The 20,598-nt window shown below is 39.3% G+C and overlaps 1 protein-coding gene across 1 annotated transcript in view; it reads left to right on the top strand.

The window, feature by feature from the left end:
- Positions 1-20,598, top strand: part of si:dkeyp-14d3.1 (transmembrane protein 132D) — a 287,155-nt gene that overhangs the window by 183,578 nt on the left and 82,979 nt on the right. Inside the window, exon 4 of the mRNA XM_047381724.1 lies at positions 9,390-9,576. Within this exon, the coding sequence (XP_047237680.1) occupies positions 9,390-9,576 (187 nt within the window). The remainder of the gene's footprint in view (positions 1-9,389; positions 9,577-20,598) is intronic.

Below are 20,598 nucleotides of genomic sequence, written 5' to 3'. Positions count from 1 at the left end.
TCCCTCGGAGCTCGAGGCTTTTGTGAACGGCCAGCCTTTAAAACGAGCACCACTACGTTTAACGTCTGTTTGCAAAATGAAGGGAACACTCAAATAAAGCATCCTAGATCTGAATAAATGAAATATTCTCATGAATACTTTGTTCTGTACAAAGTTGAAAATGCTGACAACAAAATCGCACAAAAATCATCAATGGAAATCAAATATATCAACCAATGGAGGCCTGGATTTGGAGTAACACACAATATTAAAGTGGAAAAACACACTACAGGCTGATCCAACTTTGATGTAATGTCCTTAAAACAAGTCAAAATGAGGCTCAGTATTGTGTGTGGCCTCCATGTGTCTGTATGACCTCCCTACAATGCCTGGGCATGCTCCTGATGAGACGGCGGATGGTCTCCTGAGGGATCTCCTCCCAGACCTGGACTAAAGCATCCGTCAGCTCCTGGACAGTATGTGGTGCAACGTGACGTTGGTGGATGGAGCGAGACATGATGTCCCAGATGTGCTCAATCGGATTCAGGTCTGGGGAACGGGCGGGCCAGTCCATAGCTTCAATGTCTTCATCTTACAGGAACTGCTGATGCACTCCAGCCACATGAGGTTTAGCATTGTCCTGCATTAGGAGGAACACAGGGCCAACCACACCAGCATATGGTCTCACAAGGGGTCTGAGGATCTCATCTCGGTACCTAATGGCAGTCAGACTACCTCTGGCGAGCACATGGAAAGAGATGCCATCCCACACCATTACTGAAACACTGCCAAACCAGTCATGCTGAAGGATGTTGCAGGCAGCAGATCGCTCTCCACGGTGTCTCCAGACTCGTCACGTCTGTCACATGTACTCAGTGTGAACCTGCTTTCATCTGTGAAGAGCACAGGGCGCCAGTGGCGAATTTGCCACTCCTGGTGTTCTCTGGTAAATGCCAAGCGTCCTGCACGGTGTTGGGCTGTGAGCACAACACCCATTTGTGGACGTCGGGCCCTCATACCATCCTCATGGAGTCGGTTTCTAACCGTTTGTGCAGACACATGCACATTTGTGGCCTGCTGGAGGTCATTTTGCAGGGCTTTGGCAGTGCTCCTCCTGTTCCTCCTTGCACAAAGGCGGAGGTAGCGGTCCTGCTGCTGGGTCGTTGCCCTCCTACAGCCTCCTCCACGTCTCCTGGTGTACTGGCCTGTCTCCTGGTAGAGCCTCCAGGCTCTGGACACTACGCTGACAGACACAGCAAACCTTCTTGCCACAGCTCGCATTGATGTGCCATCCTGGATGAGCTGCACTACCTGAGCCACTTGTGTGGGTTGTAGAGTCCGTCTCATGCTACCACGAGTGTGAAAGCACCACCAACATTCAAAAGTGACCAAAACATCAGCCAGAAAGCATAGGTACTGAGAAGTGGTCTGTGGTCCCCACCTGTAGAACCACTCCTTTATTGAGTGTCTTGCTAATCGCCAAAGATTTCCCCCTGTTGTCTATTCCATTTGTACAACAGCTGTGAAATTGATTGTCAATCAGTGTTGCTTCCTAAGTGGACAGTTTCATTTCACAGAAGTTTGATTTACTTGGAGTTATATTGTGTTGTTTAAGTGTTCCCTTTATTTTTTTGAGCAGTGTATATATATATATATATATATGTATATATATATATATATATATATATATATATATATATATATATATATATATATATATATATATATATATATATATATATATATATGTATATATATATATGCCCCCAGTGCCTCCCCAGCCTCCCGTCTAGCTCCCCTAAGTACCGGCAAGAATTTAAAACTCCTTTCACCCCTGGATGTGAGTCATTGCCAGTTATCACAAACTCGTGATTTCAGTTGTCGCTGCTGAGGGTGACACAACTAGTTATTAGGTTTGGGGGCAGTAAGGTTTTCAAATAAGACCAGGTTGACTTGGATTGCTGTTTTCCTCAGTGAAAGGATTCATCATTTGAAAACTGCTATTTACTTAGGTTATCTTTATCCAGTATTAAGATTTGTTTGTTTAAGGTGTTTCTAATGCCAAACAAGTGTTGAGATTGTTCTCTTGTAGTGTTTTCATATATATAGAATGAAGGCTTCCTGAATCCCAAACTATGTTTTTGAACACCAAGAAAATCAGATGTTAATTTTAGCATCATTAACAGATAACAGCTAACCAGTGGCAGAAATTTCACAGTGCTTAGCAAATTAGTATGTTGTCTGTTATTCTAAAACTCTTCCTTACTATTACCCAAAATGCTGCCACACAAACAATCCAAGGATCTTGGAGGCTTCTTCATTGCTTTTGAACCGGGGTTCTGTCTTCCCAATGAGCAGTGTACTTAAGCTGACTATGTGCATGTACTAGTATGAAATTCTCAGGGTTCAAGGAGGAGTAAAAATACCATGGTTTTACAGCGTTTCAATAAAGATTTGAAACTAAAATGTATAATGTATCAGTACACAAAATTATTTGAATCCTTTTTTTTCTAACAGATGCGCACAGTGGTGGATGACTTAGGCTAACTTTAGAGTAAACATCAGCTAAATGTAATCGTAGGTTTTAATTAAATGTGATAATTTCTCTAAATGTTATACCTTTTCTCCCAGTCTGCTCAAAGGGAACCTACTGTCAGCAGCTCTACAGACATGCTGCTAGTAGTTTCCTAACTACGGTTTCAAAAGAGTGCTACCTTAATGAGAGGGATAGTGGTGCTCCTTGAGGCCATGCTTTTTCAAGCAGACTCCTTCTGTTGTTCCTGTCAGCAGTGGAATGATTTGTGGGTGACTGGCAGTTGGCCAAAACAGGCATTGAAGAGATGAGTGCAAGGAGACTGTGCTTCAAACAACTGGAGAAAACTTCAGCACTTTCCTTATCATTTTATTAAGTGGACTTTAAGGCATTGGAACAGCATGAAAAACAGTTTAGTCGTTTAAAAAACCCTAACTTTTTAAAACATTGGTATACCTTGACAACGGTAAGTTTTATATGCCTAGTTGACCCTGTCAACACAACAAGGCAACACCATAAATACTTATTTTCTTACTTTAAAGTAATAGTCTTAAAAATAGATACAACAGGGTGTCAAGCTTAAATTTCTCACCTTCATTTGCGTGCTCATAATAATAGCTCACACATTTTGCACCAGACAAAGTTAAATGCTGATGGTGTCTGGATAGCGCATCATGAAGCACATTTTGATGAGAATTTTGTGGTGTTTTAATATCAAAGATCTTGCGAAATGACATCTTGTTTTACCCCTGATCGTTTAAGATTATAGAGATCTATAACATAAATTACCAGTGATAGAAACATGACACCCAGGCATGCCAAGTATCATCATGTCCTGCATGCTTGTTTTCAACACTAAGCAAAACCTATAAATAAATTTGTTAACTTGTGTTTACAGACTGGAGGGTCTCACATTAGGGCTTCAAAACTGGCAGCACCACCAAAGCACACATAAAACCTCCATCCAGTTTCTCAGTCCATGTGGTGGATGTCAGCTTGCTGTCCTTCTAACTGTTTAGAGCAGTCTCCTGCAGCACACTACAGAAAGTAAGATTGTTGGATTCTATCACTTCCTGTTTTAGCAGCCAGCAGGATTGTCCCTGGGAGCAATAATTGGAAATTATGTTACCAATAGACTGTGCTGCTTTGAGCACCATCAATTGGCTTTTTTTAATTGGTCTTTCAATTATCTAGTTAACCAGTCCAGAGTTTACACTACCTGACACCCAGTTGTCAGATCAAATCAGTTCAGTTTGTGATTCTTGTAAAAGCTAAGTGTGTTTAAGATATACTCATTCAAAAGCATGGTGAACTTGCATAGGAAAAGATAAATGGAATAGTTGTACGTAAAGCGACTCATTCGTAATTTTTTTACAACTTCTAAGAATCTGAGTCATTTTAATTGTAGGACTACTAGCACAGGAGGTGCGACATGCTGTTATGTGTCACCATAACTACATTTTTCATTTTTGATAATCATTTGCATCACATTGTCATTTTGATGTATAAGTAGCTACATAAGACATCTCCACCCACTGCATTATGATATTGAAGTATTCACATATGTTTCAGTGTGTCACTGCTCCAGATCTGCTGGTGTCAGGGGCTTAAAAACATCAAACATTGTTATTATGGAGAGTTTTCTTATTTTTTCTAGATTCTAGATAGATCATGTCTGTTTATTGTGGCCTGATTTTTGCCAACTGTTTTAAAAAAGGATGTACAGAAAAATTAGTGACCGATATCTTTCACTTTTCAGCTTGACTGATCCTAACCACTGGAAGGGGGCAGACCCAGATTATACTGGAGGGACTATATATCCCTTCTGGCCTGGGAACACCTTGGGGTCTCTTATACAATTCTGAAGAGTGATGCCGGAGAGAGAGATGTCTGGGTTTTTGTCCTGGATCCGATCTCATATGAGTTAATGACAATGGACATATGGTTCTAACCCTTGCAAAAAAAAAAAGAAAATATCAAGCTGCAAACACTCTGCGCCATTTTGGGTCCCAACACTTTTCTGAACCCCCAAGCATCTTCTGGTTCATGTGTAATGTTCTTTTTGTTTGGAGCTTGAGCAAAGGGAAATTTATCTCCTCTAATTTATGACTGTGGATTGGATATACAATGCTGTAAAAAGTATTCACCCCATTTCATATTTATTCTGTTTTTTCTTTTTCTGACACACCTATATGTTTCATACAATGAAACACCATTTAATATCAGAAAAAAATAATTTGACTAGCAGTTGTACACTCACGCTGGCTTCTAACATAAAAAAAAAATGAAAGCATATTTCAAAACAAAATGGAATATATCAAAATCAGTACAGGCAGGTTAAATCTTTCAAAGAAAAGGTTGGAAAGTGTATTTCTAGTTTGAAATCCTGCTGGCTAGCTACATATACAATCAGAGCCATAGTTATGAGTCCTGGGCATTTTTTTACTTTGATTCCCAAAAGCAAACCAAAACATATAGAAGTATGGGCACACATGGACAATATAAAACTATAATATATCCACATATATATTATATATTTGCTTGAATGTCTACATTAAAATGTAATTTTGGGTAATTGTTGCACAAACCAGGCAGACTTGACCACTCTTCTTACGTACATTTTAAAATAAAGTTACCTTTTGCCAAATGCCGACATGGAATATTTCATATGTTTTCACAGTTTGCTGATAGATGATAAAGTTGTATGAGATCTTATTAAAACGTTTTTTTTTATTTTAATATTTTGTATTTCATTATACAAGGACGCTCTGTTTATAAAGATGTTGACCAGACAATGAGGTGCTGCCAAGGCTTTAACCTATAATTCACTGCACATTTTGAACTGTGGTTGACTGTCTATATTCTAATTAAACCTGTGTCCTTCTGTACCATTGATCCTCCTCACCATATTAAACCAAAGTACTTTCACATCACTTAGTCAGTCTCTAAACTAGGCTTGTTGGTTTACTTACACTATATAGTGACTCTTGGATTCTCCAAATGTGGTGATTGTGGTCAAATGACAAAGTTTGCCTTTAGAGCTGTTCTTTGTAGATAGATGTTGACTGGTTCAGATGAGGACCTGCATACCCTAGTGTTGTCCTGTGATAAGATCAATTGTAAACTTTAACTGCTGTGACTCCTCTATAAAGACCGTGTTTTTGCATTAATGTTTTTGGGTGGAATAGTGCACCACTATTCCGTAGTCCTCCAGTCCTTCCTATAGGTCCTTAGCAGCCAAAGAAGGCCTCTGTCTATCTAGTACAGTAATAAATTCTAGTTGTCTTTGACATTCAGTTCACAGCGTATTTGATTTTACACCTTTTCTAATTCTGTCATAAACTGTATATATTTTTAGTTTGGAATTTCAAAATGAGTACATTTGCAACTCTTGCAAATAACTGTATTCTAGGAAAAAAAAAATTTCTAGCAAAAAAGTGTTTCAGTGTTTCATCCTTTTTGCACTTGTCCTTGATTTTAATTTCTCCTGAAAAAACACCTCTTATTTCCTTTCTTGAAATTAGCATGTTGTTTTGCATTGCTGTCATGTCTCATTTTGAAGTTGAATGTTTCTGTGACAATGTGAAATTACAACTAATACAACAAACACACTTAAAATATCACTCTTTTATTGTTATCTTGTTTTCAAAATTACACATGAAAAGTTCTCAAGATTCCCACAGCTGCTATTGAAATTGTCCAAAAGTAGGCTGTTGATGCCTGTGCGGGGCCTTTGAACAAGATGCAAAAAATGTAAAATCGTCCATCAATCAATGTTTGGTACAACACAAAGTATTTGATCTTCTCTAGCCTTTTTTATGTCTCTAATTTTAATTTTATTGTAAACATCAAAACAAACAGCTAGTAAGTTTATTCAAAAATAGACTTTTGTGCTTTCATTAAACTTAGCTAAATGCATCAGGCTGAAGAGTGACCCATATCTTGTTGCTGACAATAGATTAAAACATTTTTATAAACCAAGAAAAATCGATAACATTTGACAAAATAACTGTTTTATGTCTCTGATTTGCAAAGATTTACAGATCCCACTTCCACAAAACCAGACTACCTTTTTTAAGATTGCATGTCTAATTTGTAATTGAGCAGGTAAAATAAAAAAGTTACAACATTTATATTTGCATTTGTAATTGGAAAAAAGCAATGCAGTTTTTTTTTTTTTTTTCTTTGTCTTTTTGTGGCCTGCAGTACATTCAGCTTAATGAGTCTTTGCTGTTTAGGGTGGTTGTTCTGCTGGAAGGTGATTCTCTGTCATAGGCTCAAACACTTAGCAGCCTTGCCATCCATGTTGACACAAAGAATCCCCACAGAATGATACTGCCACCACCACCACATTTCCCTGAGGATGAATGTTATCTACTGGTCTCATCATTAGTCTTAACACTGGGGATTGAATATAAAAGACACATGACACTTTGTAGATTGTTATTTGTAAAAAATGTTTTAAACATATATCATTTTCTTTACACTTGAAAATTAGATGGTATGTTGTAAGATGACAAAATCTAAAAAATGCTAAAGGATATGAACACTTTGCCCTGTAAGTACATTTTAGACCAACCTTTCTATTTTGCAGTCATGTTCATTCTTTTTTTTGTCAAATGAGATGATTTTATTTTTTTCCAGAACCACCTACCTGAAGTAGAAATCTGCCTGCTCTGAGGAAAGTAGGCCATTTGTGCTGATGACTGAAGGTGGTTATGTGTGACACTTGATGTCTATTGCATACCTAGTGGTTTATTTCCGGATCTTTAGTGTATCATCTGTTAACATTGTTTTTTTTGTTTTTTGCCCAATGAACCTTGTGTCTTCTCTGGTTTACAAACAGAGATTAGCATCTGTCTCCTGTCCACACCATTGTGGGACAGTTACGTAAGCTGATGCTGTCGGCTCACCAGGCTGATGGGTGTAACGTTATGAAATGTGACACAAGTTATTTGGTTGTCACCTTAATTATTTATATACACCTCTGCTGGATGTGAAAATTGGGTTGCTGTGCTATGCAACAAATCCATCATTCTCTTAGTGTAAATGTGAATGTTAGAAGAGTGTGTGAACATGAGAACAGCAGCTAGTGTATTTCTATTATTCATCATTTTATCCCTTGTATAATTTATTATTTTATACATTTCCGCGAGTTGTCTTTCCAAGAGGTTGCACCTATGTATCATCTTTTTGTTTTATTTATAATGGAATTTGACTTTAAAGGTTTTATACATAATGCCTGGAGATCCACAGTACTTTCAACTCCTCATATGTACAAAGAACCATTTCTCCAAACAAATTGATGTGCAGATTTCTTCATCTCTTCCTGTCTGTCTCTTCAAACAGAATTACATGACAGCGTTTTGGACAAGTGTACCACAGAGAGTGTGTGTGAAATTTATTGGCAAGGAGTTCCTGCCATTTGACACACGAGACGCGACTAACAGATCCCTTGCCATTTCACGCCTCCTCCAGCTCCTGTGTAATGCTGACCTTTTCCTGCCTCCGGGTGTATATTTAAATTGTGAGAACCAGAGACTTATGGCGCCATGGGACATTTTTATTAGCAATGCTTTCCCTTTGTCTGACTTAATTCAGAGCTGCTGCAGATCGTGCCAACTCGCGCTGTATATTTACAGTCCTCTACAGCAAACAAGGGCAGCGGTGACAAACCTAACCATCAACACCTTAGCGGGGGTGATGTTTAGTGAAACGTTTCTTTAAACTGTCCTGGGGAAAGACCCAGGACATTAAACTGCAGCTTCTTTTACAGACCTTATAACCTGAGATGAAATAAATAAAAACTTTTTTTTTCTTTTTATCAGGGCAACTTGCTGTTGATATGAACTTTATACTTTTTAGTGTGCATCAGCATAAGATCAGAAAACAACTAAAATGAGTTCATAATCATGCAGAAACCTAGGGTAAATTTAAAAAGTATTCATACCCATTGACTTTTTTACATTTATTGACATCACAAACACAAACTTACATGTGTTTTACTTGGATTTAATGTTATAGGCCAATACAAAGTAGTGCATAACCATAAAGTTAAGGGATAGTGAACATTGGTTTTCAGCAATATTTACAGTACAAAATAAAAACTGAAAACTGTGGCATGTATATACATTCAGGCCACACTGATCTGATGTCCCTAAATAATTTGCCTTGAGATGTCACACATTATCAGAGAATGGAAATAAATGTAAAACTGGGCAAAGGCACCAATAACTAGAAAAGCACCCAAGAGGCCCACAGTTACTGTGGAGGAGCTGCAGAGACGCAAAGCCCTAGTAGGTGAACCTGCCAATGGAACAACTACTACTTGTGCACTCTAAACCTTGTCTGTATGAAAGAATAATAAGAATAAAGCCATTGTTGAAAGAAGCCATAAGAAGTTCCATTTGCAGTTTGCCACAAGCCATGAAGAGAACACAGCAAACGTGGTAAAAGTTGCTCTGGTCAGATGAGACCAAATTAAACATTTTGGCATGCAAACAAAATGCTTTGGATGTTGTTGACAAAAACTTTCCCCACTGTGACACATGGTGGTGGCAGCACCATATTTCGGGGATGTTTTTCTTCACCAGGATCAAGGAAGTTGTTCAGAGTTAATGAAAGCTAGAACAGACATACCCTAAAAGAACTGTATTTGTAAAAGATAAAAAGAAAAACATGCAATTTTCCTATCACTTCACAATGATGTGCCACTTTGTGTTGTTCTATTACATAAAATCCTACCAAAATACTTTGAACTTTTGCATGTTACATGACCACATGTGAAAAAGTTCAACTGTTTGCAAAGCACTTTTTTTTTTCTCAACCAGCAATGTTTCACCCTTCATTGATTTCTTTTTTCTGTTTGCAATGTTAGATCTGAGATGGGAGCTCAGAGGGTGCTCCAGGTTGATCTGAAAATGGAAAGCTTCCCAGAGCCGACAGGCAGCCGCTGGATGGCCTGGAAAGTAGAGTACCCAGCCAGTCGTGCCGCCACACAAGAGGTCGAGACAGAGATCCGCCTGGCGCAGGAAGAACTGGCAGGCATTGTGCCTCTGGCCATGGTGAGTGAAGTCTCATCCAGCTCAGTGGAGCACCGAAATACATGGCTCCTCTCTTCTTGCTCTGCATGTAAATAGAGCATTAAAGTAGATTCAAGCACCAATTTATACCTTTATCCTGTACACATGGGTTTTCATAACAGAGAAAAAAACATAATTTCACAAGTGTGTAAAAACTGAGTGTTTATGTATGACAAGTACATTAGCAAAGAGAAAAATCTGATATATTTACAGAATGATCGTGACATATTTCACATCAAAACAAATAAATAAAAAGATGTAGGACCACTGAGCAAAAATGCATTTATGTGCTTTAAAAATTGTATAGTGCCTTGCCTAGTGACTATACAGGTCCTTCTCAAAATATTAGCATATTGTGATAAAGTTCATTATTTTCCATAATGTCATGATGAAAATTTAACATTCATATATTTTAGATTCATTGCACACTAACTGAAATATTTCAGGTCTTTTATTGTCTTAATATGGATGATTTTGGCATACAGCTCATGAAAACCCAAAATTCCTATCTCACAAAATTAGCATATTTCATCCGACCAATAAAAGAAAAGTGTTTTTAACACAAAAAACGTCAACCTTCAAATAATCATGTACAGTTATGCACTCAATACTTGGTCGGAAATCCTTTGGCAGAAATGACTGCTTCAATGCGGCGTGGCATGGAGGCAATCAGCCTGTGGCACTGCTGAGGTCTTATGGAGGCCCAGGATGCTTCGATAGCGGCCTTTAGCTCATCCAGAGTGTTGGGTCTTGAGTCTCTCAACGTTCTCTTCACAATATCCCACAGATTCTCTATGGGGTTCAGGTCAGGAGAGTTGGCAGGCCAATTGAGCACAGTGATACCATGGTCAGTAAACCATTTACCAGTGGTTTTTGCACTGTGAGCAGGTGCCAGGTCGTGCTGAAAAATGAAATCTTCATCTCCATAAAACCTTTCAGCAGATGGAAGCATGAAGTGCTCCAAAATCTCCTGATAGCTAGCTGCACTGACCGTGCCCTTGATAAAACACAGTGGACCAACACCAGCAGCTGACACGGCACCCCAGACCATCACTGACTGTGGGTACTTGACACTGGACTTCTGGCATTTTGGCATTTCCTTCTCCCCAGTCTTCCTCCAGACTCTGGCACCTTGATTTCCGAATGACATGCAGAATTTGCTTTCATCCGAAAAAAGTACTTTGGAACACTGAGCAACAGTCCAGTGCTGCTTCTCTGTAGCCCAGGTCAGGCGCTTCTGCCGCTGTTTCTGGTTCAAAAGTGGCTTGACCTGGGGAATGCGGCACCTGTAGCCCATTTCCTGCACACGCCTGTGCACGGTGGCTCTGGATGTTTCTACTCCAGACTCAGTCCACTGCTTCCGCAGGTCCCCCAAGGTCTGGAATCGGCTCTTCTCCACAATCTTCCTCAGGGTCCGGTCACCTCTTCTTGTTGTGCAGCGTTTTCTGCCACACTTTTTCCTTCCCACAGACTTCCCACTGAGGTGCCTTGATACAGCACTCTGGGAACAGCCTATTCGTTCAGAAATTTCTTTCTGTGTCTTACCCTCTTGCTTGAGGGTGTCAATAGTGGCCTTTTGGACAGCAGTCAGGTCGGCAGTCTTACCCATGATTGGGGTTTTGAGTGATGAACCGGGCTGGGAGTTTTAAAGGCCTCAGGAATCTTTTGCAGGTGTTTAGAGTTAACTCGTTGATTCAGATGATTAGGTTCATAGCTCATTTAGAGACCCTTTTAATAATATGCTAATTTTGTGAGATAGGAATTTTGGGTTTTCATGAGCTGTATGCCAAAATCATCCGTATTAAGACAATAAAAGACCTGAAATATTTCAGTTAGTGTGCAATGAATCTAAAATATATGAATGTTAAATTTTCATCATGACATTATGGAAAATAATGAACTTTATCACAATATGCTAATATTTTGAGAAGGACCTGTACATACCCCTTGAACTTCTTCACATTTTGTCACAAACCTTACTGTTTTTTTTTTAGGGTTGGGATGTGATAGACCAACACAAAAAAGCATATTAATGTGAAGTGGAAAAAAAAGGTTGTGTGGTTTTTCAACAAAAGTAAAATTATCAGAAAGGTGTGGCATGCTTTTGTTATTTGCTCAATTTATTATCATACCCCTAATAAAATCTCCTTCAACCAGTTTACTTCAGAAGTCACCTAATAAGTGAGTAGTCAGCATGTGTGTAGTTTATCCTCATATACCATCAAGAAGACCAAGGAACACACAAAACAGTTCTAATTAATTGACTTGTGAAAACAATTGCTTAAAGCTTAAAGTCAAGTCAAGTTTATTTATATAGACACCAAAGATGATTGTAAAATTCTTTTGTCAATGTTTTTATGTAACTTGAGTGTCAACTGTTTCCAAAATAAATGCACATTGGAACTGCACACTGTGATGTATTACATTACAAACAATGAGGTTAGAAATGTTCAGTGTCCAATTAGTGTATGTCACACTCATTTTATCTTACTGACCCCTGGTAGTGATTTTGCACTGTATGCCACATTTATCCATTCTACTACAAACAGACTGAAGGCAATGTGGCTTTCTTTTCTAGCACAAGGACAATCTGACTTGTAGAGAGAGAAGACACAATACAAATAACCACCTCCCAAATGTTAGATACCTATTTATAGTCTATCTTCAGAACCAAAGTTTCCTTTGGTTAGACCAAAGTTTTATTCAAAGAAAGAAACCAAAAAGTCTACATGTAGTAGTCATGCCATGATATAAAAATTCTCACAGAATAACCTTGAATATGTTGTTACAATTACAGATGTACCATTATAACAATTTGGGCCGATATCGATATTAGCTTAATGTTTCCCATCTCAAATAAATGAGAGGCAAAACATAATTAAGAAACAAGAGATGTTCATTTGCCTTTTACTTGAGCATTTAGGATCACCTTATTTATAAAAGAAATAATTCCCCACAGAATGATCATCAAAAATACATTTGTATATGAATTTTGAACATCTGGATGATATTTATGGTAGCAGAAACTTTTGTTTGTTTTTATTTGTGTCTAGTCATGCTTGTGTTTTCAGGCAACATTTAACAATCTTTTGACACATGTAGGACACCTTTTGAGGTCTAACAAAATGCAGACAAAATGGTCCTTAACTCATAATACAAACTGACTGCATTTTACTCCAGTCTGATCATATTTTATTGTAATGTTTATGAAAAAAACATGTTAAAAAATCCTACATTTTGAAAATGGCATCATGAAGGAGCCAGTTACTTTCATAAATGTTACATGCTTTATATCTAAATGTGACAAAGCGTTCAGCAGTAACTGCATTTGCACTTTAGTAGAACTATTTTCACACAGGCACTAGATGTGCAATCCTCTTGGACCTCTGCTGTTTTATGAGGAAGGCAGAAGTGATAATATACTGCAGGCTGGTGCCCACAGCATGCATTTAGGATCAGGAAAGGAAACGAGGATTTGTAGCTTACAACATGCCTCAGATTGGATCTTGAGGTGGGCTTGACCTAAGAGGAAGCCTGGAGCTGTATGTCTCTCTCAGCAAGGTACAGGGAGTCTGCTGTGTAGATTCAGTCTTGCCAAAGTTCACACAGGTCACCTTTTATACATTCGTGTAGCCTTGTTGTGCATTTCAGAGAGTGTTGCCTCTGATACAGAACTGTATCAGAGGCAACGCTCTGATACAGCTGTTTCTTACAGGTCACCTGTAAGAAACAGCTGTGTTCACTAAAAAAGCATAAAGATTCAGTGTTACATCAGTGCTGCTTGCAAAAAACTGAAAAAATACTGCATTTATTTTTATTTTGGGACCTCTGATCTGTATGATAGAGACCCGACTGTTATGTTATTCCCATTCTCCAAGTATAGCCTGTAGCTATGCAGCTGATTGATGCCTGTGGGTGGCTGTTCCTGGATTAAGAGGAACATGAGGCATCTTCACCCACAGATCCATTCTCTGGATAATTGAAGCAATGTCTTTAATGCTCCTGTATTTCCAACTTCCTTTTTTTGCATCCTTTTCATGTCCCTGACGTCAGAGCCTGCTTTGTGTGCTCTAGGAATATAGAGTTGCTCCCACGTTTTCAAGTGACAGAAACCCATAAAGACAATTTGCATGATTCTCTTGGAAATACTTTTTTTCAAAAACAAAGAGAATCAAGCAGAAAAACATTGTCAGTGATTTTTGCACATTTGTGTTATTTTCTAGTTGTAGGAAGCCCACATCAGTTGAAAATAGTTTTTCCTTTTCCTTAGGTTTTTCCATAGCTGAGATGAATGGTCCCATACAATTCAATTCAATTCAAATTCAATTCAAATTCAAAAATACTTTATTAATCCCAAAGGGAAATTAAATGTTGTTATAGCTCATATTATGTAGGTTTCTTCAAAGAGCCGTTGTAGATGCTGATGGCTGTGGGCAGGAAGGATCTCCTGTAGCGCTCCGTCTTACAGCAGATCTGAAGAAGCCTCTGACTGAAGACACTCTGTTGTTGTAGGACAGTCTCATGAAGAGGATGCTCAGAGTTCTCCATAATGTTCTTCATTTTATGAAGAATCCGTCTTTCCACAATGATCTCCAGAGGTTCCAGAGGAGTCCCCAGAACAGAGCCAGCCTTCTTTATCAGCTTGTTGAGCTTTTTTAAGTCCCTGGCTCTGATGCTGCTTCCCCAGGAGATGATGGTAGAAGAGATCACACTTTCCACAACAGACTTATAGAAGATATGCAGCATCTTGCTGCAAACACCAAATGACCTAAGCTTCCTCAAGAAGTACAGTCTGCTCTGTCCCTTCTTGTAGATGGCTTCACAGTTGCATCTCCACTCTAGTCTGTTGTCCAGGTGAACACCGAGGTATTTATACTCCTCCACCACCTCCACTTCTTCTCCCATGATAGAAATAGTGTTTGACTTATTCCTGTTTCTCTTAAAATCTACAATCATCTCCTGTGTTTTAGTCACGTTCAACATGAGATGATTGTTTCCACACCATGCCACAAAGTGGTCCACCACCATCCTGTACTCAGCTTCTTGTCCATCTCTGATCCACCCCACGACTGCAGAATCATCCGAGTATTTCTGCAGATGACAGGAGTCTGTCTTGTACTGGAAGTCTGAGGTGTACAGAGTGAAAAGGAATGGTGAGAGTACAGTCCCCTGTGGTGCTCCTGTGCTGCTGACTACCTGGTTAGACTCACAACCCTTCAGTCTCACAAACTGTGGTCTGTTTGTCAGGTAGTCTTTAATCCAGGAGAGTGTTGAGGCCTCCACCTGAGTCTTCTGGAGTTTCTGACAAAGCAAATCAGGTTGGATTGTATTAAATGCACTGGAGAAATCAAAGAACATGATCCTCACAGTGCTGCTGGCTTTGTCCAGATGACAGTGGGTTTGTTGAAGCAGGTGTATGGTGGCATCTTCAACTCCAACTCCACAGCGATAAGCAAACTGAAGGGGGTCCTGATGGTTTACTGTTTGCTTACTCAGGTGGGCCAACAGGAGTCTCTCTAGGACCTTCATGATGTGAGATGTCAGGGCAACAGGTCTATAGTCATTGAGGACTGATGGGTGAGTTTTCTTTGGTACCGGAACAAGACAGGAGGTCTTCCACAACACCAAACCTTCTTCTGGGCCAGGCTAAGGTTGAAGAGGTGCTGCAGAATCCCACAGAGCTGCTCTGCACAGGCCTTCAGGACTCTAGGGCTGACATGATCTGGACCTGCAGCCTTATTCCTATTCAGTCTCTCCAGTTGTCTCTTCACCTGACTTCTTGAGACACACAGGTGGAAGGGGGAAGCAAAGGAAGCATCAGCATCTTCTGATATGCTATACCTTTTTTGTGTATTTTTTTTACCAAGATTTATTTTGTATTTAAAAGGTTTTTGCATGATTTTGATACTTTTGGGTAAGCGGTTCCAAGTCCTGTTGGAAAATGAAATCAGCAACCCATAAATGTCAGTAGAAGGAAGCTTGAACTGCTCCAACATCTCTTGATACAAGACTGTGCTGGTGGACCGACACTAGCAGATGACATGACTCCACACCTCACTCTTCCTCCATAATCTGGACCCTTGATTTCCAAATGAAATGCAAAATTTACTGTCATCTGAAAAGAGGACTTTGGACCAATGAGCTAAAGTCCAGACATTTCTCCTCAACCGAAGTAAGATGCATCCAACTTTGTCTGCCGCATTCTACACCTTCTACATGTCCCTCAAACTTTTAAATGGACTTCACAATTCACAATTCTCTCAAGGCTTTGGTTATCACTGTGGCTGGTGCACCTTTTCTACCAAACCTCATTCCACTCAGAAAGGAGTGGAAGGAAAAAGCAACAGCATACACAATAAAACTGTCTATTTCCAGGCCATAGACAAGAGATGAGAAATTCAAACTAATAGAAGATGAGCCAGCAAGTAAATGGTACCATGCAGCTGCAGTGACGGGTGATCACAAAAAACACTCTAAAAGAAAAGATACTTTTTCTAATGTACCAGCAACCACTTACCTGACCTCTTACCCATCTGAAACATCAACCAGGTCATGATTTACAGTGGATACTCTTTATTCCTTACTTTTGTCAGAAATATTCTTGAGCCCTATGAGCAGGTAAGGCCTTCACATATTTTACTACTCTGAACTTCTTCAAAAATCAGTTATGGGGTTCCTCATGGGTCCATCTTGGGGCCACTTTTATTGCTCATCTTTATAATTCCCCTAGCTCAGATAAGAGAGTACTAAAACATATGTTTCTGTGTGTATGCTGATGACACACAAGTTTATATCTCTGTATCATGGCATGACCAAAGCCCGCTAAAGTCACTAAGTCGGTGTGTTATATCATATATCTTAATGTCAAGTAAAGTGCAGGACCGCAGACTTTTGACTGCACTCAAGTTAGTTTTAGGTTGGATATTAGATGTTATTGCTCCGCAGATTCAGCGGGGTCTTCCTTCCATTTGACTCGATCCAGGCAGTCTGATTATGGGTAGCTTTTATTTCTCCTTGTCCTATGGCCAATCAGTAAACAGCAGTCATGTCACATGCAGTCCCTACTCGGCTCCAATCGTACTTGCTCAGGAGCAGGGATGAAAAAAGTAGGTACCGGTAAGGAAAAAAAAAAATGGAAACACTCACAAAGTGGGCTGAATTGAGTGGAGCTGGGCTAGATAGATCTAGTGGAAAGAGGCATTAGTGTTCGCAGCACAACAACTAAACAGGCTGGGGGTGGCGGCATTTAGTATTTAGTTTCATGCTCTTCAGCTCTGGAAGAAAAAACATGAGATTTGCAGAAACTGTTGGCTCCTTTAACGCAGGATTGAAAACATTATATATTGCAGCTTTTGATCAAAGAGTCTCATTGATGTACTGTTTATCTGATCACTGATGAGTGATTGCAGCATGAGAATGAACTTGACTGGGAATGCTCTGTCGTGTTATAGAATTCCTGGACAAGAATTTTTACTCTCTGTTAAAAAATGCATTTTAACATTAGTTTCTCTTTAAACAGTGCCTTTAAGTATTTGAGCTGAGAGCATGGTTGTTTGTCTTGTGTGTCTTTGTGTTTCCCTGCAATAGGCTGGTGACTTGTCCAGGGTGTAACCCAGCTCTCGCTGGTAGACTGCTGGAGATAGGCACCAGCTGCACTGTGACCCTGTACGGAAGAAAATATATATAATATATAGAAAATGGATGGCTGGTTGGACATTTTGAGCCCATTTTTAAGAAAAGCTTTGAGGTTTCTGTGATGTCTGTGATCCACATAATAAACCTGCCTGGCCTTGCCTTCCAGTCAACCTTCTATTAATATGCTTGAATTTACCCTCTTTCTCCCACCCTGTTTTTGAGCTTTTATGACTTGTGGTGGGTGTTAATGAGTGTTTACAGGACAGCTGTCAAATTCAGCAGTCTTCATCATCATGTTTCATCAACTTGAACAAAAAAAAAAATGTGCTTGGGAATTTAATATTTATATATAGTTTTTAATGTTTTAGTTCAATTTGTTAAATAAATTAACTTTTCACTCATAAATGTGTTCTTTTGAGATGCACGTGCCTGTTTTGCCAATATTAGGTTTGGTGACATGCACTGTGTTTACATTTCCTCCTCGTTTCCTGTTGGTTTTGCACTTCCAGAGGTGCATAGCATCTCCTGCTTCCGCACGTAACACTCCAAACAAATACTCATACATGAAGACACATTCAGAACTCATTGACTATGTCCGTCCCCCTCTGTCCCCTTTTCTTATACACATACATTTACACACATACACATACATGCACACCCACACAAAGTTTTTACAATCTGCTTGCCCCAATGTGTGAGAAGCACACATGCGAGAAAAAGGAAGGCTGAATTAGATTACTCGGGATCACTGTGGCATGAAAAGCCGTACAGATAAGGTCCTCTCTCTCCTCCCTGCTACACTCCTCGCAGATAGAAAAGAGGAAATAAGGTAATGTAAAAGCAGAGCCGACATCCCCCCCTTTACTCACACACATATAACGATAAATCAGCCCACACCATCACCTCCTCAAGAGAAAACATGTTCCAATTCTGATACAACAGGTTTTCCTGCACACAGAACTGAAGTCTGTAATAGGAGGAAGAAGTCATATTCTCATATATAAAATACTTGAGACTTGCATTCCTAATGATAAGGAATAAGAAAATAGGAAGTGGGAGACCTGCCAGAATGTTAATCTCTTTAACACAAATACTGAAGTATATTAAATGAGCTTTTCTCTTTCTTTCCAAAAACATCAAAAGTAAGATGGCTGCATGCCCCGGTTTGCTTTGGTGATATAAGGGGAAAAAAGTATCCGAACTGCATTTTGCATTATTTGAAAGTGTCAACTCAAGAAATTAATCTGGATGTTAGTAAATAAGCTAATGATGCACAGCAGTCACATGTGCAAGTTTTTTCTTTTGTGGCAGATGATGTAAAGGTAAAATTCAACTGACTGAAGTTTTCATTCAACATCTGAACAGTGTTCATTTTTTCCTTTTGGCAAGATATACTCTTTTCTGATCGTCCCAGTAAAAACACAGTAAGACCGTCTGATTCTTCACCAACTCCAACTTTTGCTGAAATGCTGCCTGCTTTATCTTGGAGGTAGAGAAAAAAAGAAAAGGAGATAAACTAGTGAGCTTAACATGTTTGAAACCTGCCTAAAGCTGTAAACTGGGCTTTCAGTCTACAGTATTGATAAATGTTTGAGACCTGCAATATCAAAAATAAAATGTCACATTATAGTCCAGGGCCACATTTATTGGAATCCCTGTTCAGTACAATATTTCTGGTAAAGATGTGTAAAAAGCCTTCAAATAAAGTTTTTTTTTTTATTGCAGTAGCACGGAAAAACGTAAGGATATCCAATCTTTTATTTGAGTACATTTAGTGTAGAAAGAAATCTCACATTTAGAAATAAATGTTTAAAACACCAGTTTCACAATTATCGATCCCCCTGATGTTAATACTTTATATTACCTCCTTCTGCTAATAGGGCAGCACTTAGCCTTTTCCTATAACATTTCACAAGGAGGATGCTGAGTGAGGGGTCTCTGACCATTTCTTTTTCTTTTTTTAAATCTCACTAGAACATTCAAAGTCCTCATTACCTTCTTATAGCGTCTTGTCTTCACCCCAACCCACATGTTTTCATTAAGATTTGAGTCTGATGTTGCCAACAAAGTAGGTTGATTTTGTGTCCGATGAACACTGTTGGGCATGTTACTTTAAGAAGGTAATTAGTTATAGTTACTAATTACTACTACCAAAAAGTAACTGACTTACTAACTGAGTTACTTCATTATAAAAGTAACCAGTTAACAAAGAAAGTAACTATTGTGTTACTTTTTTGAGTTTAAATATGTTCACGAATTTAGATTTTTTTTTCACAAATCAGTTCCATAAAGTGGAATTACACAGACAAGTACTTACTCAGCTTACTCAATTTTTAAAACTTACTTCACATGTACTTTCTTGCCTTTTACCTCAAGGAGAATATAGTAGTGTCTGTACTCCCCCATTAAAAACGCAATCTTTCCCTCCAGACCTGCCATTGTTGCAGCTTACATCTGCTAGTTTGCCTGAGCAGGGCTACAATGTGCATTTGTGGTTTATGTATAAACTAAACACTGCCTCTGATTGGCTTACAATGAAAGCTTACTCTACCTTAGCCAATCATAATCATTTATGCGATTGTCTTACCCCTTGCTCAAAGAAAACAAGCTTAGCTTCTGTGGCTGTGAGCCATGACAGATGAGTTAAGTTTCAATGAGTAGGTTTAGTTTAACGGTAAAGTTCAGCATTGTAACAATGAAAAACGTAATTTGTTTGATTACTCGTACTCGTACTCGTCGTCTTCCGCTTATCCGGGACCGGGTCGCGGGGGCAGCAGACTCAGCAGAGATGCCCAGATGTCCCTCTCTCCAGACAGCTCCTCCAGTTCCTCCAGGGGGAGCCCAAGGCGTTCCCAGGCCAGCCGAGAGACATAGTCCCTCCAGCGTGTCCTGGGCCGTCCCCTGGGCCTCCTCCCGGTGGGACGTGCCTGGAACACCTCCCGAGGAAGGCGTCCAGGAGGCATCCGGTATAGATGTCCGAGCCACCTCAACTGGCTCCTCTCAATGTGGATTACTCGTTACTATAAAAAGTAACACCTCTTATTTTAACGCCGTTATTCCCATCCCTGCTGGTGAACCATTTTAGGTCTCCTTTGCCCACTGGTTTTGGATTATTATTGTGCTGAAATATCAATTGGAGACACATTTACAGTTTACTGATAGAGTCCACCAGATATTTATAATCTCCTGATATTTCAAAGAGTTCATGAAGCCATTAACTCTAATGAAAAGAAGAGAAATTCGCCCACAGAATATCAGATCCTCCACTGTGCGTAACAATGGGAAATAAGTGTTTTCATACATTTTCATATGCCCGATCTATCTGAATCGTTTGTTACTAAAAAAACATAACTTTGTTCTCATTTGACA

Source organism: Girardinichthys multiradiatus, chromosome 12 (genome assembly GCF_021462225.1).
Source record: "Girardinichthys multiradiatus isolate DD_20200921_A chromosome 12, DD_fGirMul_XY1, whole genome shotgun sequence".
NCBI lineage: Eukaryota > Metazoa > Chordata > Actinopteri > Cyprinodontiformes > Goodeidae > Girardinichthys > Girardinichthys multiradiatus.
Note: the sequence above shows the minus strand (reverse complement) of the source record. Positions and strands in the feature narration are given on the sequence as shown.